Source organism: Pituophis catenifer, unplaced genomic scaffold (assembly GCF_029215685.1).
Source record: "Pituophis catenifer annectens isolate HBS135680 unplaced genomic scaffold, rPitCat1.0.hap2 SCAF_6, whole genome shotgun sequence".
NCBI lineage: Eukaryota > Metazoa > Chordata > Lepidosauria > Squamata > Colubridae > Pituophis > Pituophis catenifer.
Window position 1 is genome coordinate 42,086,894 of NW_027256886.1, and position 26,339 is coordinate 42,113,232.

General features: G+C 37.4%; 1 protein-coding gene across 1 annotated transcript in view; it reads left to right on the forward strand.

Moving 5' to 3' along the window:
- Positions 1 to 26,339, forward strand: part of HPSE2 (heparanase 2 (inactive)) — a 141,789-nt gene that overhangs the window by 83,032 nt on the left and 32,418 nt on the right. The window contains exons 4-5 of the mRNA XM_070945185.1: positions 19,472 to 19,645; positions 20,438 to 20,609. Of these exons, the coding sequence (XP_070801286.1) occupies positions 19,472 to 19,645; positions 20,438 to 20,609 (346 nt within the window). The remainder of the gene's footprint in view (positions 1 to 19,471; positions 19,646 to 20,437; positions 20,610 to 26,339) is intronic.

A 26,339-nucleotide genomic window follows, 5' to 3' on the forward strand; every position in this document is an offset into this window, starting at 1 on the left:
GAATGTTTTTGATATATAGTAAGAGTTGTAGAACCTTTTTCATGGGTTGTGGAGATTGCAAAGATATTGATTATTGAGAGCCAATAATCTCAGTGGTCCAGTAGTTAAAACACCAGAATAGAAATTGGGAGATTGTGAGAGTTCTAGTTCCACCTTAGGCATGAAAGCCAACTGGGTGACATTGGGCCAGTCACTCTCTCTCAGCCAAATTCACCTCACAAGGTGGTTGTTGTGAGAACAATAGCAGGAGAAGGTGTGTTGGATATGTTTGCTGGATAAATAAACAAAAACAAATAAATAAAATTGGTTGCATGGACAGACATTTCTGTCATAAACCAATTGAATATGTTCGTTTGGAACATCAATGCAGTGTATTTTTGCTCATTGGAAGACAAATCGTATACAGCTTCTTAGTTTCCCAACCTTTCCAGCTTTGTGGACAGGTGAGATGGGGGGAGAAGGATGGTTCCTTGTGAAAGGCTGGCAAGCACATGCACAGGGAGCTCCATTTGTATGAGCGGCAGACACGTGTGCCTGCTGCTTGTGCAAATAGAGCATGCCCGCACATGCCTGCTGCTCATACAAGTGGGGATGCATGTGGGACACAGTAGTGGGTCTCCTGCCATAAGATATTTGAGAACTTAATAGGTTTGGGTTGCTTGTGGTATACTTGGATTTTAATTTGCCATTGTTTTCTCTGCTGATGAGTATGTCCAGGAACGGTAGTCTGTTGTTGTTCTCTTCTTCTCTTGTGAATCTGATTCCATGGAATACGTTGTTGCTAGTTTTATACATATTCTCTACTTAATCTTTTTTAGATAATGATAAAGGCAACATTCACATAATAGATCCATGTTTTAGTTTATATCAGTGGGAATACTATTATTTTCAATCATTGCATTATTGTATTTGCTATGAATACCATGGTTGTTCTCCTGATCTGTTTGTATATTTGTTCATCAAATTGGAGCTAGATGGTGAGGCAGAGGTCTATATATGAAGATTTTCGGAACCTAGCATTATGTGCAGGGGTGAAATCCAAACCCATTTGCTACCGGTTCGCTGGCCGCACATGCGCACTGTGCGTCAAATGCGTGCATGCAAAGTGTGCACCAAACCTGCTTTTCTGCTTTCTAGTAAAGCTAAACTGCACTGCACGGCTGATTCCCCCCCCCCCCCGCTGTTCTACTTACCTTCCCAAGCCTCCTTTTGGTGTATGCTGTGCACATGCATGTGCTCATGCACAGTACACACCAAAAGGAGGCTTGAGAACAGGGATGGGTTCTACTTACCTTTACTACTGGTTCACATCGGGAGTGCACATGGGGAGCGTATGTGCAGATCATCTATGATGATGTCCGGGTCGGTGGGCGGAACCTCCCACCGGTTTTACTACCGGTTCTTGCAAACTAGTCCGAACCGGGGGCAACCTACCACTGCTTGGGAAGGTAAGTAGAACAGCGGGGGGCGGGGAGAATCAGCTGTGCAGCATAGTTTAGTTTTGCTAGAAGCTTTCTAGCAAAGCTAAACCCCACTGCACAGCTGATCATCAGAAATACCAGTTTGGAGGAACTGGTAGAGGTTCGCCTGAACCGGTAGTTTTTATCACTACCGGTTCGCCTGAAGCAGAACAAACTGGTAGCATTTCACCCCTGGTTATATGTATTTCTTATGCTTATATTCATTTTGCCTGTAAAGAAACTGTTTCATATTTCCAAAATTGTAGAAGTTTCCACAGCTGACAGTATATTAATATGGTTTTTATCTATTTATAACATTTATATAGCTACCTATCTTCTAACCAATCAAAATTTAAAATAACATATAAAACCATATTAAAATCATAAAACTAAACACATTAAAACATTAAAAACAACAAAAACCTGGCGCCAAGTCAAAATTCTGATGTGCAGTCATCTAATCCAGCAGTCATCAACTATGGTCTGTGGACCACTGGTGGTCTGCGAGAAAATTTTGGTGGTCCACAGAAAAATTATTTGCATTTTCTATATTGCACTAAATCAGGGATCCTCAAACTATGGGCCCTGGGCCGGATACGTGCAATGAACGTTTGTGTTGCTGCAGAGAGTCTCCTCCTTCTGGGTCTCCGCCTTCTGGGTCGGAGGGGGGCAGAAATTCCAACTTGGGGTCTGCTTCAGCCTCCTGGTGAGGGGCTTTGGGTGAAGGCTGGAGGGCAGTGCCGCTGGTGGTGAAGAGCCAGAGGGTCTTGTTCCAGTGGAGCAGCATCATGGCCTGAAACTGGTTGACCATCTCAGCCTGCTGAGCCTCCAGGCGCTGGTACCTGGCCTCCACTCCTGCAGGTCTTCCCTCTATAATAGGGTCCCTATTACTGTGTGTGCTGCTGCATTCTGGACAGTTGAAGTTTCGGAGTGGTTTTTAAGGGAAGCCCCTTGTGGAGTGCATTGCACTAATCCAAAAAGGAAGTGACCAAGGCATGAGTAGACTGTGAGCAAGACCTCCTAGTCCAGGAAAAGATGCAAATAATGTACTAGATGAATCTTTGCAAAGACCTCTCCCAACCATTGCTGCCATCTGTCACACAAGCAGGAGCCATGAGTCCAGGAGAATTCCCAAATTGGGCATCAGCTAAGTCTGAGAAAATGCCACCTGGTCCAGAATGAAGTATCATCTTAGCCTTTGGGGCAAAAAACCCATAGCCATTCTGGTTTAACAGGTTGAGTCGAAGTCAGTTCCTCTCCATCCAGATCCTTATGGCCTCCAGGCACTCAGTCAGCACTGCCATGGATGATGTCCACTAGCAATTATCTTCTTTGTTAACATTAAGCAATTTTTTTGCAGATTGTACTCATTTTTAATGGATCAAGCCATAAAATAGAATTAATAAGCTAATCCTGATTCGTTATCCATGCAATCTTTTATCTTTATCTTTTATTGATTTTATTACATTTTTTATTTTATTAGCCACACAGAGTTGTTGTGGATGACATACACATTTAATAAATAATTATTATTATGATGGTTAGTTACACAGTTAGACAGATGATTAGGATGGATTTGGTATTTTTATCCACCTATCAAGTCCTTTCCAAAGACCTGGGATAGGCAGACGTCTGATGATATTAAAAGGAATTGTCACAGGACAAGTAAGGCTGCCTGATAGTGATTTTGTTAATGCTAATGGTGTTCAAGTGGTCCAGATGTTTTGGAATTGCACCCAAGGGACCTATTAATATTGGTACTACCTTTGCTTTCTTTTGCCACAGTTATTCTTCTCTATTAGCACTCCTCCCCCTCCTCCTCCTCCTCCTCCTAATATTTTAGTTTAGAGAGTCTATTGTTTATGAGAACAAAAATCAACCTTATATTTTTTTCACCAGTAGTATCCAAATATCTCTACCTGCTTTTAATGCTGGAAATAAAATTTAATTCTAAATAAATTAGAATGAAATAAATGCTAGGATTTTAAATATTCCAGATAGCAAGTCTCCAGTACTGACCATAATTTAGCAGCGTCCATAACACAATTATGATGTTCTACCACAAACACTGTCTCTTTGAGGCATGTGTGCAATATCATGACACATGTAGAAAAGAGATGGGGCATGCAGATATTGCTACAATGCTGCTTTCATCATTATAATTTCCCATACTTCTCTCTGTTGATGCTAGTTACCTTTGCAATCTCATTTTTGTTTTAAAAAATAATAGATGTTACTAGGTAAGCCCAATGGTACAAAAAAAGTCAGGAAAATTAAAGTGTCAATTTACACATGGGAGACAAAAACTAGGACTCTGCCCATTCTACAGAATTGGGCAGGATTGTAATTGTTACTGTATATATTTGTCTAAAGCATCTAAATGGAATTAACATATGCATTCCTTTAAAATATGTATTACTCATTAGGTTGTACTCATTTTTACATTTATTTTTCCCTATATACAATTTCTTGATGCATTCCACATTGCATCATAATTCATGAGGAAATAATTAGAGTTGTCATCACCTAAGCAGAGCCACTACAGCAATTTCAAGATTTTCAGGCTGAAGTTCTAAAATATTCACTAGCAATCTAATACTATCAGAGTTTGAAATTCTTTAATGAAATCAGATTGTGCAGGCTGTATTATTTTTGGTAGCAGGTTCTTTGATCTATGTGCTAAATTTGTAATTAGAAAGTTTGTTACATGTAAAAAAGATACTGGATGATAACTCACACAATCTACAGTGTTTGCCCAGTTTCAAAATTACATTATATAGGCTTCGTAAAATGATATGGTAAGAACTCAAAACATCATTATATATCTGTAATAATATAGGGGCCAAGCTATCTTTATATTTTCCACCATTCTATTGGAAACTCATCTGGCCCAGATTTCATATAATTGATTTCTGTAGAAAACTATCTTCAAATCCTCAGTCTTATATCCTTCGATGATATCATTTTATCTGTGGTGGAATCTGCAGCTGACATGGGAGATGAAATTCATATTTGTCATGGTGATACACAGATATTTTATTTTCTTCTCAATCTTAAAACTTATACTTGTATCTATTTTCATGTTTTTATTAATATTTTCATCTTGTTTGTTGATCATAAAACCTGCTAATGTACCACATTCTTTTAGTTTGCCCATTAATATTTCAATTCCCTTAAAGGATCTTCCAAAACTAAAACCAGGTTATCTGCAAAAACTTTTAACTTTAAAAAGTCTCCTTTTAAATCTTTACCATAAACTTCTCATCTTGCCTTCTATTTCTATTCAGTATTTCAAGAACTAAAATAAACAAAATAGGAGACAGTCAACATTCCTGTCTTATTCCTTTTGTATCTCTCAGGGCTTTGCTAGATCTCCATTAACAATTATTTGTGCTTTTGTGACATATAAACAGATACTATCCATTTTATAAAGTTCTTTCCAAAGCTTATCTCTTCTAAAACTTTGAACAAGAAGTCCCAGTTCAAATTGTCAAAGGCCTTCTTTGCATCTAAGAAAATCAGTGTGGCTTGTTTTTCATTACATTGCTTCAAATATTCCAAAATGTCCAACACATTTCTAATATTCACCTTTAACTCTCTTTTAAGTAAAGAAAAACAAACATTGATCCTTATGAGTAAATTCTTGAAAAATTAATTTCAACCTATCAGATAAAATCTTGTAAACAACTTGTAATCATTATTCAATAACTATGTTAGCGTATAGTTTTTTGTTAAAGTCAGATTTTGTCCCTATTTAGGTATTAATGCTATAGTGACCTTTTCCCAACTCTTTGATATCTTTCTTCCCTATAAAATAGAATTCATCATGTTTTGTAATGGTTGTAAAATTTCATCCTCAAAATAAGAACCTGGTTATTTGTATGGTTTAGGAATCTTTCATGGTTTAATTTTTTTGTAGCTTTACAAACTTCTGTTATTGTTATAGATCCATCATAATTTGCTTCTGTTCCTCTGCAGTCTTTGGTAAATTTTGTTTCTTTAGGTATTAATTTATTTTCTCCATAGAAATGCCTTGTCCTTTATACTAGTTGAAATAATATTAATGAAATACTTTTTGTAAAGCCACATTATCTGTTAATATAACATCTCTCTATTGTATTATTGTTTTCTGTTATTTTTTCATAATGTATATGTCAACCATACATTATGGTTTCCTGGTTTGTTTGCAAATTTAAAGTTTTTATCTTTGCATGACATTAACTGTCATTAGGAAAGCTTAATTGATTGAGATGTACCTTCTCTGGTAATTCCTTTAATTTTCCTTTAATTTTTTTTGTCTCATCCAAAATAGCTTATGTTTTCTCTTACCTATTCTTTTTAAGTTCACTCTTGTGTTGTATAAAATAACCTGTGATAAAAACTTTGCTTCCATCTCAAACCATTTTTAAATCTGTATCTTTATCTAAATTATTTTCAAAGAATTATTTTAATTGTGTTTTTCTGTAGCAACATTTCAGTTAGTCTCAATATAAAAAACTTCAATTTTGTTTTATGAACCAAACTCATAGGATTCTGATCAAAATTGAGGACCCAGTTTGTGTGGGCAATAAGCTGACTTTGTATAAATATACAAAAGTATGAAGGCTATTGCTTAACTCATTGTAAGCCGCCCTGAGTCTCCGGAGAAGGGCGGCATATAAATCAAATTAAAAACAAACAAACAAACAAACAAACAAATAAATAAATAAATAAATAAATAAAAATAAGTTTTTGTTAGTACAAAGGCCCTAAATTTTCCATCAAAACAAAGAAAACATTCCATTCCAAACTCACATTAAACACCAATTTTCATCAGAAAAAAACATTAGTCTCACCATAAATCCTTATAGAACAATTCCACCTTTAATATAGGAGTTCAAGACAGCATCCATTATACTCTCTCTTCCCATTTTTCTCCAGCATTGTGAGATAGATTGAGCTGAGAGACAGTAACTGGCCAAAAGTGATCAGGAATCTTTTGTGACTGAAGCTGGACTAAAATCTGGATTTCCTTAAAGTAATCCAACATCATACCTGCTTTCAACATTAAAGATGTATTGGTTGTGGATAAGAACATGTCTGTACTTCTGTATGCGGACAAGGGAATAGTTTAGCTGAGAAACTTGATGATTTTCAAAGACTGTATGATGAGAGATCTGAAAATTAATTAAGCAAGTAATATATGGCACAGAATGAATGGATGTTGAAAGAAGAGAAAATGGCTATGTATAAATACATGCTTCTGCTACCTACTTATATAGAAATGAAAATATGTCAGGGGAAACATAAAAATAATTGAATACAATGGCAATGAATTATTAAAGAAGTTTGTATTACAAAAGAAGAGATGAGTTCCAGAAAGAATGGATGTTGATTTTTGATTGCTCACATAAGTTAAGTGAGTAGTGTGAAGGAAGTGTGTTGAGGTAATTTAGTGATATAGAGAGAATGAAGACTGAAGTGCAAAATACATGAAAAAAGAATGAATGGGTAGAGGGGAGGAAGAAAACTAAGGTAGTGAGGTTCTGTTGAACTGATGAAAACCTCAGAAAGAGAGAAGTAAGAAATCAGAAGAACAAAAGGCAATCTGTGAATCAGTGTCTGAACGTAGTGGAAATGAGAATAAACAGGTATATTTATAAACTATAATATATATATATATATATATATATATATATATATATATATATATATATATATAAAATAAATATATAAAATTATAAAATAAACACCGGAGGCCAGGCTTTCCTGCAGTGCATCTTCGATCACTGGCAGATTCTCCCCGGGGATCCCTTCGGCAGCACCAGCCGTCCTTGTCAAGTGGTCAGCGAGACACGCAAATGGAAAGGGCTGAAAGAAGGCATTCCCGCATGGATAACTTCCTGGATAAATTGTAAACCAGTTGAATGAAATAATACCGCACCAGATCTTACAAAAAAAGAAGAGTAAATTTTAAAAATTAAAAAAAAAAAAAAGAGAGAAAATAAATAGGTATGAGTGGTATACTTGATGAAGTTTATGTAAACTAGATTTTGATTTCCTTCCCTCCCCCCACTTATGCCATTAATTTCTTTCACCTATACTACTACTTATTCTGTGCTCTGTATAACATTGTTTGCCCAATAGTAAATATCATCATGTGCATCTATGGTATGAATGCATATCTCTTGTATTTGGAATACATTTAAAAAGCCAGAAGAATACTTCATTTTAGTTCTCTTTGCACGATCAAAATATAAGAAAAGTTGATAGAATGATTATCAAAATGAGGTGGTTTGGGTATGCATCATTTCCTAAGTTATAAGGCAGCTGGGGCAGGTCAGCACAGAAGCCACACATTTATGTATCAGAGGCCATCGCTTTAACTCTAGAATGGCATTTTCTTGGCATCGCTCTTCAAACACTGCCTAGGATGTGCAAAAAGACATTTCTTCTTTAACTTTTTTTTTCTTCAAATACTAAGTTAGTATTTAGAACATGTTTTTAATTAAGGATTTCGGATCGAAACATTTCCGGTTTTATGTATGTGTGTGTTTTTCCTAAGGACAGTTTCCAGTTAAAATGTTTTAGAGTTTTGAAAAATACCAGATGCCCCATTTTCAAAGATTGCAAAAGAAATGTAAAAAACCCCCAGCAACATTCTGTGTTGATTCTTGGATAAAATCACGTGTATAATATTGTCAGAATCTGACCAAAAGACAATGACTTAAATGGGAACAATAGTTGGCTCATATTGGCCAGAGTTAGATAGTTTATTATGTTTCCAGTTGCAGAGGAGAATTTTAAAAATTATTTGGGGCAAGCAAGGTATATTTTTAATTTATTTCATGAATATCAAAATTTTAAAATAGCTAGTTATAGATTGTGAGTCAATTTGGTGTTGAGTTTAATGGGTTGGATTAGAAACTAGAAAACCAGAAATTTTAATCCTCACTTAGGCATGCAAATTTAAAGGTGTGACTTTGGACCAATCACTTCTCTCAGCACAACCCACATTACAGAGTTGTTGTGGGGAAAATAGGAGGCAGGAATGTTAGTGGGGCTATGGCAGGAGTCATGATTGTGAGTGCAAAAGTTGTCATAGAATAGCCCCAGTCTTGGGAACTAGTTTTGATAGCAATTTGGTTTTGGATATATTTATTTATTTATTTATTTATTAGTTCAATTTATATGCTGCCCTCCTCCGAAGACTCAGAGTGGCTTACAATGCACCTATAGCAATAGCCTTCATTCTTTTGTATATACCTGCTTATTAGGGCTTTTGGCCCCCCATAAGCAGTGTTTCTACAAAATCAGCTTATTGCCCCCACAATCCGGGTCCTCAGTTTACCTATTTCGGAAGGATGGAAGGCTGAGTCAACCTTGAGCCTGGTGAGATTTGAACTCGCACTAATTGCAGGCAGCTGGCAGCTAAGTGCTACATAACAGCACTTAGTCCACTGCACCACCAAGGCTCTTTGAGCCTGGGTTGCACATGCTGGCTTGCAACAGAATTGTGTTCCCTCTCTGCCTGGTCAACACATCAGCTGACTTCTCCAAACAAAAAATATAAACAATAAACACACCAGAGGCTCAGCCATCTATATCTTTAATGTTAATCTATTCTAATGATAAATAAAGTAGGGAGATGTTCCATAGGGCAGGAACCACAGCAGAGAACGTGGAAAGTATTGACTGAGAGGGCCTGCATGCCCAGCATGCCCAGCCTGCCAGCGTGGGTAGGGCAGTCCAATCCCAGTGGGGTTCCTCAAGTAGCTTGGACCCATGCCATGCAGGGCTTTAAAGGTAATAACCAACACCTTGAATTGCACTCAGAAGCAGAACAGCAGCCAGTGCAGCTCGCAGAGCAGTAGTGTAACATGGGTCATCCTAGAGACCCCAAGAACTGCCCGCGCTGCCACACTCTGCACCAGCTGAAACTTTTGAATGCTCTTGAAGGGTAGCCCCATGTAGAAAGCATTGCTGTAGTCCAGATGTGAGATGACCGTGGCTGTGCAGTGGTTAGAATGCACTATTGCAGGCTGTCTCTGCCCACAGCCTGGACTTCGATCCAGATGGGGCTCAAGGTTGACTCAGTCTTCCATCCTTCCTAAGTCAGTAAAATGAGAACCCAGATTGTTGGGGGCAATATACTGGCGTAAACTGTCCAAAGAGTGCTGTAAAGCACTATGGAGCGGTATATAAGTGCCATTGCTATTGAATGACTGTGCACAGGGACTCTTGATTCAGGAAAGGTCACACCTGGTACATCAACCAAAATTGTGCAACTGCCATCTGCTCTTTGAGCAGGAGTTGTGAGTGCAGTAGACTCCCAACTGCAAGCTGGGTCTGCCTGGAGTAATAGTATCCCATCCCGAACTAAGTTGGGTAAAGTCCTGGATCTTGAGGCTCCATGCACCCAAAGCCATTCAGTCTTGCCAGGGTTCCGCCGCCGTAGCCTATTGTCCCCATGCAGATCCCACAGCCTCCAGGCACCGCGAGAGGGCGGCAATGGCATCACTTTGCTTGTGTGTATGTGTGCGGTGTGTGTGTTTGTGTTTGTTTCTGTTATGTATTTCAGTTGCAATATATTCTGTAATTATTTCCCTGTGGGCAGCAAGACTGGAAGAGAAATGGCCATTTGTATGTGCTAATTTATGGAGGCTGGTGAGTATTTTATTATGATTAAAGAAATTACGCTGGAAATTTTGCAACAGGACTGTAAGTTACAAATCCTTCTTCAATACTGTTGTTGAAGGATTGAACAACGTTTTGCTTAATTTGAAATTTTTAAGATGCTGTTGTTACATAAAAGTTACATAGAATTAAATATATACAAAATGCTTCTGAGACATGAACACTGTGACCTGGAACAGGATGAATTGAAAACAGTTGTGTCCCTTATTTAATGATACATATTATTTTTTTAATTGCATGGAAGAATCAGTGAGGAGACTTTTGTTGCTACTGTGTCATCAATTACTAAGAAGGTATTTTCTTTTCAAATTTAACCATATACTAGAACCTTATTGCATGAGTTGTGATTCAGATTGCTGTGGAATATCTGCATTAGAATTAGAAGATTGTGTCACTCATTCTGGTAGGAAGATGCAGAAAAGTAAAAATTAAGTGACCAATCTGCATAAACATTATCACTCTATGAATGTTATTCACTAAATAATATTGACCTGATATTCAGAAGGTAGCAAGTGTTTCACTGTCATTGCTAAGATCAATATTACAATAAAAAGTCTTTTCATGTATAAGAGAATTTAGCAAATCCTGAATTTAATAATGATTTTGAAGAATTGATATTGATAAGAATTCTTTGCAAATTATGAAGTAGTTTGGTATGGTTTATTTATTTATTTGTTTATTTGTTTATTAGATTTATGTGCTGTCAGTCTCATTTATAGGCCACTTTGGGTGGCTTACAAACATTAAACAGACATTAAAATGATGAAACAATAAATAACAATAATAAAATAAGTACAGTCAAAAGAGGGGGAGAAGGGAAGCATGAAGTAAATGGAGAAAGGTGGAGGGTTTTCTTAGTCCGATAGCCATCTCCAGAATAGTGCACCCCTGCTGGGGCACTAGGTCAACTGGCAGAGCTAGGTCTTCAGGCCCTTATGGAAGGTCAGTAAGATGGACACAAATCTCACCTCAGGGAGAATGATGTTCTAAAGGGCAGGACCCATGGCAGAAAAGGCTCTTCTCCTGGAACTCACTAGTCAAAATCCCTTGACCGATGGGTTCCACAGCATGCCCCTTTTGCTAACAGCCAGCCAATCCCATTGGGGTGAGTCAGTTTTTCTGGAAGAATCTAAAATCCTGGCTTTTCTTTGGGACACTAAGTCAGGTAGCTCTGACCTGGGTATAGGTCTTGATCAAGGGAAGCCTTGGTCCAGAGAAGGCTGTTATTTTCAGATTGTACTTTTATTCCTTATAAATACCTTTATAAGTTTAAGAGCAGATACAATACTTCTTGTGTACTTGGGGATGCTTTTAAACCATTCCAAAAACCATGTTTTCTGAAAGACCAAGGTGCTCAGAAAAGAGCGGCTGATCTAAGCTATATGAGAGTCAGCATAAACTGTAGCACTGCAGTGCCAGCTGTCATTGCTTAGAAACACATAATAGATTTTGCTGCTTTTCAGACAGCAGATCTTACAGCCACATAAACCAGTCATTCTGTAAGAGAGCAAGCGAGCAAACCCTGACATCTTAGAAGTATTGTTTGGTAACTGCATATCTAGAATAATTGTGAATGTAGAGGCAAGAGAGCAGTAGCTTTGCAACACATTATTTCCTAGTCTGGCCTCAGTATAGAGGAAAAACATAGGGAGGTTGTGCAAGAACCTCTTAATCAAATGTTTCGTAGCTTTCTTTAATTAATGGTGATTGGATCTAGTTGAAAATAGATACTTATGCTAAAATCAGAGTTTTGTTATAATTCTATATTTAGTAGGATAAGAATCTTATATCCTGGAACTAGCACATTATGGTAATTTCATTGCTTTTGGTGAACCTATTCTTTTATAGTTCTGAATAATTAGCAGTGATGAATAATAGTGAGTGGTGAGATCAAGCTACTGGAATTATGGATGATGTAATTAATGTAAGCAAAATTAATTACATATTATGTATCTTACTTTCTAATTTCCATTTTTAAAGTTTCTGTGTGATACTTCTCCATTGCCACAGTCATTTCCAGTTGTTCATTTGAAACAACTGTTTATTTGTGCTCCTATTAGGTCTGTGCAAAGCAGTGCAATCTGTCTCAGTCTTCATGTTGAGTGCCAAAATGATGCATTCCTCCTCATGAAGTGTCAAAGCAGGACCAATCCAAAGGGGTTTAAACCATCTCTGTAGTGTAACAACCACTAAAAGAATTGAATCAAAACATACATTCTTCCAAAATGATTCCACAGGAATGCTTCAGACATCATGAAAGCAAATTTAATGAAAGAACTAATTTAAGCTAATAATTAAATCAATGCATCTTTAATGTGATTTTAAAAGCAGATCCGTCTTTTTTCAGGTTTACACATAGTTTGAAAAAAGACATGCATGCTTTAATAAATAGCAGAGAGGTGTTGTGCTCATGTTTGTTTTTGAAGCACTTCCAAATGTGTAATCCTGTGCTTGCAGACAGGAGCAGGAACAGATGCTGAAGTTCAGAGCCAGGATGCTGGTGAGTGAGAAGTTCCCATTAATGGAAAAACAGTCTATATTGTTATAAAGGAAAGGGCAGTTTTGCTCAATTTCAGATAATGTGGAACCAGAAAACTAAGGTTTTGATTTCAAATACAACCGTGTTCTAAGAATGCTGGCATCCAGAGCTACTCTGAATCAATATAAAAAAAGTGAGTGAAAGTGTCCACTATTACATTTGCCAATTCAGCTTCTTAATGGTGAAAAAAATTGATACATTCATATCCTATTCATCCGCATATCAGGTCCTTGAGAAAGTGAGAGAAATATAACTTATTTCTTATTGCCCTTTCGGGTTAGAATCCATTCTGTACTAAGGAACTCCTCCTAAGAAGTGGGTTCAAAGCATACCATTTAGCTCTTTGCATCCAGATATAAAAGGAGAATTGGCTTCTTCTGCTTTTAAGCTATTTTTTCCATTTCCTGTAGAACCCTAGGGCTGAATTAATTCACATATTCATATTTTTCATTCAGGGTTAAAAAGGAAACATCAGAGTAATAACTTTCCTGTGAAGCAGGCATCAGATAAAACACAACAAACAGATTCTATATTTTGACATATCATTGCAAGCACACTATTTTTTAATTAAGCAAAAAATACTGAATGAAACATCCCAGGATATATGGAGGGCAATGACTTTTAGAATCAAGCTTAACATTAAAAAAAATGCACAAGCCTGGATAGCAATGGATAGATCTTCCTACTGAGAGGTACTGCCTTTAAAGAAAGCAAAGCAAGAATTGCCTAAAGCTGTGGTCCTCAATCTTTGCGGCTTGGCTTGGCTGGGGGGGAGATTGGAACCAGGCTGCAGTGGTGGGCAAGTGTGCACATTTGTGTGTGTGCCTGTCAGCCTGCCACTCATGCAAGTTGAGCTATGCGCGCACTCCAGCCAGCCATTCTCAGGGCTCAATTCCGATTAGGCCACAGCCCGGTAATAGTAATAATGTTTTTATAATAGGACCATAATCGCCTTAGATGTGGAATCTATGGCTCTCTCAATAACTTCTCAGATAACATACAAAGATATGTGTATCCAGAAATGTCTATGTCATATTTTATAGTGCATCCTATTTCCTCTACTTGCAGCTTAGATAAGATATTATCTTATTATCAAGAGAGCTATTTAGATATACATCCTAACAATCATGAGATACATGAAAGAAGTAGAATATTCAACTTCAAAATAGTGCAAATGGCTATCAGTCCTCTTATTTCATGAAAATATGGGCAAGTTTATTTTTAAAAAATACAAAAACTGGAGTTTATTTAAAAGAAAAAGTGGGAACGAAACAAGAGAACAATTTAGGTTAAGCTGTATCTTTAAACTACAGAAGTAGAATGGATAAAATCCAGTTTCTAAGGGACGTACAGGTGAATGTTAGTGTTTATTTGGATACAACATTTTTTTCCTGATCCAGCCCCCTGCATATATGTTGTATTCCTCATATCTGGAGGGCACTAGGAAAAGGACAGTATAGGGTTTCATTGCCTTCAGAGAGCTGCATAAAAGGCAGAGGCAGGTTTTCCCAACACAAGAACATAGTGATGGAAAAGCATTTTCTCTTCAGTCGGTATTAAAGACATAAGACTTTTAGGAAAAACTAATCAAACACAATACACTTATGGCATTCAAGATAAATATTTCTTTTAAAAATATTTTACAATATTTATAGACATCCCAATTTCTAACAACTCTGGAAAGGAATAACAAAGTAAAAAAGTATATAAAATACTGTTTATATATGCAGGGACTATCTGGATGTGCTGCACTTGCTCAATGGCTTGCTCCACGACTTGGCCATTGGACTGGGTCATGCCCTGGCTCACCCCAGCCTCATCCCAGGACTGTGATGGCAAACCTATGTCATGCAGTGCCCTCTCTATGGGCACGTGAGCAATCACCCGAGTTCAGCTCTGCCGCGCATGCGTGTGCACTTCCCATTGCTGGTTGTCGGGTCTCAGTTGTGTATGCATGGGGGTGGGCCACGTGCGGGGGCAATGCGTGCTTGTCTGGGGGGGACATTTGTGGGGGCACATGCACATTGCATTTTGGGGGTTTGGGCATGCATGCATGTATTCACGCGCACGCCCGCTTTGGGCACTCAGTCCAGAAAAGGTTAGCCATCACTGCCCTAGGACTTCTAACTTGAGAAGATTCAAACCTAAAGCAAGACAAGGCCTGCTACACTTCACTTGTCCCTTTCTTGAGTTATCCCACATTGAATTGTCCTCCGGTGAGTTGGCTGCAGTGAGACTGCTATGGTGAGTTGGCCAGGGTGAGTTATCCTAGACCCCTTCTCTGAAGGCTATATTTACATTTTTTAACTTTGTTGAGTCACCAAGACTATTCTGATGCAAGCCTTTAGAAGAAAGAAAAACCAGGGTGGAATATGATTAGATGTGACAGAGATAATCCTATTCTAGAAAAGCCCGGTCCCTTCGTATATGTCATTGCTTTACTAATGCTATCTTCAGAAAGCACCAACATAGCATCCAAGGGGAAAAGAACCATCTAAGCTGCATTCAGCTATATTTCTCTATACTATATACATCATCAGCATAAGAATGGAGCAAGTAAAGAAGCTCCATGCTGAACACATACAGCTTCTCCTTGCAACCACTGCTTTTTCTTTCACTATTTCTTTCTTAAGAAATACTGTATAATAGAGATTTCTATGGCAATGTATATTCCCCCAGCACTTAGATGTTCACAGGTGGAATCCTCTGAGCTTCAGAAATGATTCTTGGCCCCAGCAGGTGGAGCCTTGTCATAAAGTGATACAGTTGTTCTTCGACAGAATACTTGGGGTGACTCATTCTGAGCCTGCATTTTTCTTAAAAATGCCATCTTTTGTTCCTATTAGCACTGCCAATGGATGCTGATTTTTCAGCATGTGGCTGGTAATTTAACCCAGCTCAAGGATCTCTGTTCCAGGGACAAAGGACAGGATGTATGATTCCAGAAGGAAAGAGGTTGCTTTGTGTGGGAAGCAGTGGGCTCATCTGCCAGTACCTGTTACACCAAGGACCTTGACATTTTCCAGATGTCCCTGCAGGAAAACAGCACCTGATTCCACTTAAAGCTTGCAGCATCTCTCCTTACTCCCACACCTCACCCCAGAAAATATGAAACTCTCTGAGAAAAATAATGTTTTTGGGCTGGGAAAAATCTTAGTAGGATTTTCTATCAAAAGCTGGAGCTGGCTCTGACTGTACTAAAACATGAGCATATGCAAACAGGAGGCCCCAAGATGCTTACAAAAGTCAAGGTTTCTTCAGAAATTGCATGACCTAAACAGAATGGGGGCTAGTGTAACAAGGAATGACTGAGACCTGAGAGACAACAGATTTCCCCCAGGGGAGAAGACCCAGTCTTTGGCCCCATAAAAAACAAACCACGAGCCGTCTGGGCCTATTTAGCATCCATGACCTTTCATCTTAGAGATCCCCACCCCTCCCATGACTGCCTGCTGTGTGCAAACTTGCTTTTCAGCACAGAAAGACTCTTATGGCTGCTTCTGATATCAGTTTAGCTCCATCAATATCTGCAAATTCATCAAAGAATGACTATATGGACATGTTTCTCTCTGCATGAATTATTTTGGGGGGAGTGGGAGGAGGATTTCTAATACATATTGTAATGTGGTTTCTTCAGTATTCACTAAGTAATCAGTAAGTTTTACTTATCGATATTTAAAAAAAGAAAAAGTTCCACATTATTCACTGGTTAGATCTAAATTCTGTCTAGGTATTTTGTTTTATTTTATTTTATTGGTTTAATCAACACAGTAGGTGAAGCAGCATACTAATTCTATGCCAATCATAATCTTCAAACTGGAAGAATAACTTCTAAAGCAAAGAATTGTTTCTGCAATTAATTCTTAAAATTCAAGTTCTAGAACTGTGTTAAGGTGCTTAGATAGAAATTTCTTATTTTGCACCTCCAACTGAGTGATACTAATGGTGAGTGATACAGATGATTGTGCTTATCCTTACTTTCATCCTTCATAGATTGAATAAATAGAAAAAGTTGAAAGTTTGCAAGACAAGAATTATTGTCATTTTCCTATATAATGTTTTAGGCTCAGATTCTCATCTGCAGCATAGAATAGTGACTTATCCATATTTGTGGATATTTAAAAACAAGAAAAAAATTTCAATAAGCTTTGCAAATAAAAGTACAGTGTTAGTCTCTAAGACAGAGTGACATTGATTTACTTCCTGTAAGTTGAAGTCACTTCTAGAAGAGTTACAGAACAAACTCCACTGGTTCCAAGATTTTACCTATTGTTTTTAGTTTAATAAGTGTTGAAAAAATAGATTATTCAAGTAAGAGCTGTTGAAAAAATAATTTTCAATCTTTAACATTTGTTTTTGAAAAAGGAAAACCTATTTCTCTTTGAAAAATATGACCCTCTGAGGTCACAATGACATATACACTTGGTAATATGTGGAGTCCTTGGTGGTGTCTGAGTTTGGTTGTTTGCTTATAGATGTTTGATTATCTGACTAGGTAATATCATCAGTGCATCTACAGTTCAACTCTGAGCTATGCATATTCTCTTCAATTGGTATTTGGTACTTTGGATCAGAGCCTACAAAGAAAGAAAGCTCTACTGAAAATAAATAGACTATGTCATTATGTAATTCAGTGTCATGGCTTTCTTTAGGAAGCACTCAACTATGAAAGACATTCACACACATTTAGGTCTCTCACATTTTATAATAGTGTAAATGCCCAATCTAACACCAGAAGCATAATAAATAGGATACATTTACAGGAAGGGATATCCTTACTGCTATTTAATTTAAAATATATATCTTTGCAGTATGCCAGTATATATCTTTTCCAATATGGTTTGCAGTATACAGTATATATCTTTTCCAATATGGTTTTATGCCAAGCAAATCAATAATAACATTATTTAATTGTAATAAAAGTAATAAAGCTTTTAAAAAATGAGGAGGAGGGCATATTCAAAGTATGATAAAGAGGCTTTCACAGAAAAAAATTCTCTTATGTACAATGCATCTGAACCGAGTATGGAAGCTTGCATAATAAAACATGTAATATGCTGAGAGAATTCACAACCACTAACTAATAAGGAATCATGAATCTTACTTCATTGTCATTTCCAATTGTTTACAACCCAGTGGTCATCATTTTGCTAGGATCACTTGTCAATAGTTGTTTCTTTGACATCTTATAAATTTATGCATGTATCATAATCCTGTATTACACTGATAGTATCCAGCCACCCCACTGTTGGCCTCTGGTTTGATTGCCTTCCCTTTGTCTAGGCATCAGGGTCTTTTGCCTTCATGTTACATGTTCCTGCCAATCTTATTATTTCTGCCTTCATGTTATATGTCTAAAATCACTAAGCTTTAGCTACATCATTTGAGCTTCCTATGGATAGCTTGGCTTTATTTCATCTAGTATTGAATTTTATGTTCTTTCAATCCAAAATATTTTCAATCAGTTTTGTCAGCACCATAAATCAAAGGCATCAATGCTTCTGATAATTCAGATTTCACAATCACATGTTACAGTTCAGAAAGCCAAAGAGTGATTTCTCTGCACTGTAACTAGATTTCTTATAGTTTTCTGCTCATTGTTACTGTTAGGTGAATTTTGGGGAGGGGGGGGCTAGGGAAATAGTCTGTCACTACTTCAAAATCTTGATAATAATAGAAAGCAAGGGTAGTGCCAATAGTTATAAGCGCCTTGAGTGCAATCTCAGAACAACTGGAGCATCACTTGAACACCATCAGAATTGACAGTCACTAACTCTCAATTGAAAAAGGCAGTTTTACTTGAAACAGCTTACATCTTGCAATACTTTGAACACCATGAAACAACAATATTTATGAACAACAACATTGATGAGACAACAATTATGTCCTATGACAGTACCTTTAATACTATTAAACAACATCTGCCTATCCCCACATCCCTGGGGAGAGCTCAATAGGTTGATAAATATGCCAAATCCAGTCTATATAAACATCTGGCTGACTATGCAACCAATCAAAATAATAATAATAAAATATAAAGACCTGCATATAGAAGTAGAATGTCTGTGGCAAAACAAAAAAAACAAAACAAAACGATAGTATCAATAGTAATTGGCATCTTGGGTGAAATTCCAAATCATGTGGAACTTGAATTCCATCACCACTGGCAAAATTACCATCAGTCAATTGCAAAAGATAACTTTACTTGGAATAGTTTATATCCTGCAGCAATCCCGTTAATATTATCAAACAACATCTGATTATCCCAGGTCCTTGGAAGGACTCAATAAGTAGACAAGTATGCCAAATCTATCCTAAACATCTATGGTTGGCTAGTCAACCAACCATAATAATATTAGCATTTACTGGTCTTTTTTCAACAAGTTTATCTCCCCTCTAAAATTGTACTACTATCATTGCCGCTCTCCTCTTCTAGTAACTAATAACAACTCTTTGGCAAACTGAAGGCTATGAAGGGCTCCGGCATTAGAAAAGCAGAGATGCAAGGAAGATTTACAATAGTAAGGTAGACTCTATGTATCCTTGTGTTTTCCCTCCAACTGCTATAATGAAACAATCATTAGGTGAGTTCCTGAGTATGTCCTTTTATGACAGATCATATCGTTGTATTGAAGGGTTACGTAGTAATGAAACTCTAGAACAACTAGATTTTGAAAAATATGAGGGCTGCATAGTCCTACCGATTGATATAGGCCTACCCCTAGGCATTTTCCAATATAGCCAAGAGGGCTCCTCTTTGCATTTGAGTTTCAGGTTGGATTTGTTTTTTCCCCAGCCAGGTCTCTAGACAAACTTTATAATTTTGCTGACTGCTCTGGCCTGCATCTCATCTTTGCACTAAATGCTTTACGCCGGAATCCCAACAATTCCTGGAACAGCTCCAATGCCCTCAGTCTGCTCAAGTACAGTGCCAGCAAGAAGTACAATATCTCCTGGGAGCTGGGCAATGGTAAGTGAACTTTAAGGATGGGGATTGGGAGAAGGGAAGGGAATGGGAGGACCAAAGAAGCACTACTTTCGGAACTTTTCTCAATGAAGTTTTGTTGTATGGAATCTTAGTGCAACTCATCCCTACAGGGATCCAAATAGAACAAATGAGTTGAATAAAAATAGGTATTCATTAGTGCAATAAATGTGAGACCAAGTATATAAACAAGGTTTGCGAGTACCTAGGGATAAATATATTTACAGTGCAATCTTACATCCTTATATCCAGAATTGAGTTAATTAGATTCATTCCAAGATATAGCTAGATAACTAAGGGATATGCCTTGTAAAGAGATATGTTCCTTATGCATAAAGATAATCCTCAACTAAGTCAGTGAGGTCAAAAAGTGAATCATCATGTGATCAGACCTGATTTTACAACCATTTTTATTGTGGTTACTCCTGTCAATAAGTGAATCCAGCTTCCCCAACTGAAGTTGCTTATCAGAAACCAGCTGGAAAGATTGCAAACCATGATAATGTGACTGCAAGATACTTAAACCGTTTGTAAATGTGTACTGGTTGCCAGGCAACTAAATTGAGGTCATGTGATCATATGGGTGGTGCAACAGACATAACTTTGAGAATGAGTATAAGTGATTTATTCCAAGGCTGTTGTAACTTCAAACCAATGTTAAATGAATGGTCATAAGTCAAGGACTACACATAATGCGTCTAAACTGGTGAAGGTTTATCAGGTGAGTTGTCAAGATGTTGTCAAGGTTGGTTAATGTTTTTTTCTGTTTTCTTACAGAACCAAATAATTACCGAACCCTCACAGGACGAGCAGTGAATGGCACTCAGTTCGGCAAGGACTATACACAGTTGAAGAGACTGCTACAGTTAATCCGCACCTACTCCCGAGCCAGTCTGTATGGGCCCAATATTGGGAGACCTAGAAAAAATGTTGTCACTCTCTTGGATGGGTAAGTGATTATGACAAACAATGCAGAAAGCTAAAAAATAACTATTAACTATCTACTCAGTTTATTATGATCCTCTTTCTATTGTGAGATATAATCTGCACTGGTTCCATTTAGCCTGGGAAGCAATACCTATCTTCAGAATTACTATATAATCTCTTATTTCTTATAATAGGGAAGCTTTGAATTGCTCATTGTAGGCTGAGAGAATAATGCACAGCCTAGTAAAGAGCTCCCTCACCATTAGACATGAGAGATCAGAACCATTCCAAGATATCTTATCGCCAAATGTGAGGGGACTGGCAACTGGTCATGCTTTTCCAACTATTACTCACCCATCCTGAAACAGGAAACTACATTGACATAACATTTGGCGACCTTATTGCCAATTCCTATCCTGCATCATTACTTCTGTTAAAGCTTTCTCGTGTTGGGATATGTTAAGCATAGTGATTGCTTAATATTTCTGGCTTTGATGCCCTGTGTCTTTCTGAACATTACAGGTGGCAGGAAATAATTCACCAATCAAAACACTGATGTAATTTGGGGCAAGGATGGGAAAATTCTGAATTTTAACAAGTGGCTGACTAGCCTCTCCTTTGCTACTGTGTGGTGAAGCAGGAAAAAACAGGCCTCACAAAGTGTCACATCATGCTGATTTCAACTATCACAGACAATGCCCTACTGATCTATGCCCTCCAGGGGACTCTAGACAATGCCGTGTTCAAAGGTAGTATTGGCTAAGAAGGTCCAATAGAACCAAAAGGGATTCACTCCCCCATCGACTTCCATGGCGATCAATTTCAGTAACAATTTGAGAGTAGAAATAAGTTCAGTAATCATTCCTTAAGAAACTCAGGGACCTGTGATACCAACATATGTTCTATGACCTTGCCCCCACAGAGAATTTATCTAGCCTGTTGAATCTAAAGTAGTCTTTTAGTACTACCCTTTTAACATTAGAAATTTTAAATTTATATTTTCTGATCCCTTGGGCATTGCTGTGTTTGCCATATCTGCTTACAAACCACATGTTAAGATGACAGCAAGCACCTGAACTACACAGGGTTTCCTAATAGTATCTAAATAGGAATGTGATATATTTTCTTGTAATAGGAATAAAAGATTAATTATGTCCTTTCTAGTTTTGTGATATATGTTTTAGCAACTAAATCTAAAAGAAAGGAGAACTGCTAGTTTCTGAGTCAAAGCTGATCCTGTGCACCATGTCTCAGAGCTGACGGAAGGACTTATGGGATGATTGAGCACCTATGATTTGGCATAGGTGTTAAGATGTTTCAGTCCCTGTAAAAATGTTCTGGGGCATGGTTAAAGGTCTTATACATGCTATAATCAAGATCATAAGCATAATTTCAGTTTTATTTAGTGAGCACTTCACTAATCACCAAATTGTCATTCCTAATTATGGCCACTAAAAGAGAACTACATATAATTAGTTTTTTCCTCCTCAATATCTTCTGCTTGATGGACAGAATTTTTTTTGTTTTTGCTTTGTTTGGTCCAGACTTTGAAATATATATTGATTTTTACTATTAGGGAATTTTAGAGAAACAGCAACCAGAGATCAAGATAAGAAAAATTGGACACAGATTTTATGAGAATAAGCTCCAACATGTTGCCTGTAAAACTGTTTCCAATCACTAATAATTCTGCTGATTTTTTGAAGAATTGTAGTCCTATTTCAATTTATACTAATAAAGAATAACATGCAGTTAATTTTCTTGCCCATGTATAATTATATTGATACATATCTAAATCATGGAAAGAATCCATTTATTTCACCCCAAAGATTATGAAAAAGGAGAAGAAAGAAGGCTGCATGCTACAGAAAAAAGTACATCAGTGCATTTCATTAAAAAAGGGGGGATCTAGGGAATAAATGTCTTTTTATGTCTAACCATACCCAACAGGCAGCCTAGGTTAAAAACCTGAAATGTGTCTAAACAATGGTGAGTAAAGGTGTTGTTGTTAGTTGCGAAGTCGTGTCCAACCCATCACAACTCCATGGACAATGTTCCTCCAGGCCTTCCTGTCCTCTACCATCCTCTGGAGTCCATTTAAGCTTACACCTACTGCTTCAGTGACTTCATCCAGCCACCTCATTCTCTGTTTTCTCCTTCTTCTTTTGCCCTCAATCTTTCCCAGTCTTCCTTCTCATTAGGTGGCCAAAGTATTTGAGTTTCACCTTCAGGATCTGGCCTTCTAAAGAGCAGTCAGGGTTGATCTCCTCTAGGACTGACTGGTTTGATCGCCTTGCAGTCCAAGGGACTCGCAGGAGTCTTCTCCAGCACCATAGTTCAAAGGCCTCAATTCTTTGGCACTCAGCCTTTCTTAAGGTCCAACTTTCACAGCCATACATTGCAACTGGGAAAGCCATAGCCTTGACTATATGCACTTTTGTTGGCAGGGTGATGTCTCTGCTTTTTAGTATGCTGTCTAGATTTGCCATAACTTTCCTCCCCAGGAGCAAGCATCTTTTAATTTCTTGGCTGCAGTCCCCATCTGCAATGATCTTGGAACCCAGGAAAATAAAATCTGTCACTACCTCCATTTCTTCCCCATCTATTTGCTAGGAATTGAGAGGGCCGGATATCATGATCTTAGTTTTCTTAATGTTGAGTTTCAAGCCAACTTTTGCACTCTCTTCCTTCACCCACATCAAGAGGCTCTATAGTTCCTGTTCACTTTCTGCCATTAGAGTGGTATCATCTGCATATCTGAGGTTGTTGATATTTCTCCTGGCAATCTTAATTCCAGCTTTTGATCCATCTAGCCCCACATTTCTCACAATGTGCTCTGCATATAAGTTAAATAGGCAGGGTGACAGTATACAGCCTTGCCGGACTCCTTTCCCAATTTTGAACCAATCAGTAGTTCCGTGTACAGTTCTCATTGTTGTTTCTTGACCCTCATATAGGTTTCTCAAGAGTCAGATAAGATGGTCTGGTACTCCCACCTCTTTAAGACTTTTAACTTGCCACAATTTGTTGTGATCCACACAATCAAAGGCTTTAGCATAATCAATGAAGCAAAAGTAGATGTTTTTCTGGAACTCCCTAGCTTTCTCCATGATCCAGCATATGTTGGCAATTTGATCTCTAGTTCCTCTGCCTCTTCGAAATCCTGCCTGTACTTCTGGTAGTTTTCGATCCACATACTGCTGGTGATCCACATACTGCTTACTTTTAGAGAATAAAACGTATACTCTCTAAAAAGGACTGGCCATGCTATGTGCCTTATTTAGAGTGACACTGGCTTCAGCTATTTATTTTGTTTATGACAAAAGTATCAATGAATTGAACACCGTATTTTCACTTCTAAACAGATTATTCACTTTGATTTGCAAAGTAAAGTTTGTGCAATTGAATAACTAGTAATTCCTGCCTAACCTTTTTTTTGGGGTGGGGGTGGGGGGAGATTTGGGTTCAAAATTTGAAAAACTGTTAAGATGTTTCAAAGAGCTGAAAGTAGTATATACAGTGTTAGAAGATAACCAGTACAGCACAACTTTGGATTCAGTTGCATCAGTTGAAACAGAAATAGTTTCCTGTAGCTCAAATCTGACAGTGCTGGAAAGCATGCTTGTAAAGTACAAATGTATCTGTATGTGGATGTGGGTGGGTGGGTGGGTGGGAGTGTAAATACAATAAAGAGGCCTATTAAAGTTGCATTTTTTTGCTGGGTCAAATTTCGTTGTATCTAGGTAATTTCTTTACCTATTCTGCTCTATTCTTGGTTTCAGTTGGAACACTTGCACTTGAATAAAAATATAAACCATATTTTGTGGCTGAGAATTTTAAATATGAACAGGCTGTACATTTTAGAAGGAATTGGAAGATTTTGGATTCCTAAACCTTCCCGCCATCACAACAGTCATACACTCTTTGAAATGAGATGTGTTCCAGATTTTTCTCCTTATTTTCTTGTTCTTGTTTTGCTTGTTTTTGTTATTGTGGTAAGATGGTAACCATTTCCTTAATGGTTAAAAAGTTTGTGTGTATGTACACTGTACACCGTATACACATACACAAATACACACACACACACACACACACACTCACACACAGAGTATGTATTTGTATACATACATATGCATACAGTATATATAGTGCATACATATATACACACATACAGTATGTATATATGTGTGTGTGTATGTATTTGTGTGTATACACACACATGCATACAGTATATTCAGTGCATACACACACACACACACACATACAGTGTGTGTGTGTGTGTGTGTGTGTGTGTGTGTGTGTGTGTGTGTGTGTGCGCCCATATATAATGAGAAAGGCTCTTCAGTCAGTTTCTCAGTGAATGTACTTTTTGTAAAATATGTAACATAATGAAGCAAAGTATTCAGCTTGCTGTCACACTGTCTACCCACTTCCTAACTTACGTGTCTGACCTTATAACCAAAAATTCCTTTGAAGTATCTGCATCAAACAGTGGGCTTTCCTACCAACAGAAGTAAAAGTAATAAAAAAAAACTTTAGAAGTGTGAAAATAGGGTGAAGTACATTGCCAACTTTCTTGTGTTATTGATGTTTGACCATATAATAAAGATGAACACATATAAAAAATGGATTTCGAGAGAAAACATTATGCATCCCTGAAATAAGTGTATCATCTTTATAGTTTGTGCTGTCAGATAGGTATGCAGACTACCTTGACAGTTTATTTGATTTAAGTTGCCTCCTTTGAAGGGAATGTTCAGCCTTACAGGTTTATGATCTTTTTTTGCATGCTTTAGAACTGCAGTCCCAATCTCTGTTAAACTGTAGCTATTATCTTACTGACTGGATATCTTATAGCTGAATTCTTCTAAAAGTCACCATATTTAGAAAATTTAACAGATTCCTTTTAATTCAGCTGTGCAAGTGTGCATTTCTGTGGTATCTTGCTATTTTTAATATTTATCAAATAATTCATGTTATATCATATATTGTCACAAATATATCTGCATTAATAAGTATATCTAAGACATATTTTCCCAGCCTTGGGTCCTCCAGATGAATACTTCCAGAATTCTCAAGCAATATTCTCTATGTTATACTCCCATAGTTTGATGGAGAAGTTGGGGAAGACTGCTTTATGGGGAAGTGTTTTTTTCCTTCTCCAGCCAAACGTGGATTTTGAGAATGAAATAATAGAGAGAATTGGGACACGACAGATTGCTGCATCAAAGTGCTATATTTCAGTCTAGAAAAAGTACAAGTGTACAAATAACATACATTTTACTATTGCATTATAGACCTCCATTGTGCATTAAGGCTGGTATCAGCACTCAAAGCCATGGAGTAGACAAAAATGAACCCCCTGTCTAAAATAATAAACACTCCAAAAGACAGCCACATGAAACCCCATGTTGGTAAAAACATATGAAATCCTGTAATGCACACATCAGTGACAAAACAAGCAACACACAATGGTAAAATCTGATTCCCTTTCTTGGGTTAATTCAACAGTCTCTCGTCACAGGACTAATGCTCTTTCAAAACTTTTAAAAACTTACATATTTTAAAAACTTACATAAGGAGCTGGAATAATAGACAAGCACTTTCACAGAAGATAAGAATTCAGTCTCCCCTGTAATTCAAACTAAAAAAGTAGCGTCTAGCAATTAGAGGGATAGGGTCATGCTTGTAGGACAGGTCCCAACCTCTGGTTGAGTCATCAACTACATCAGGGGTGTCAAACTCAAAGCCC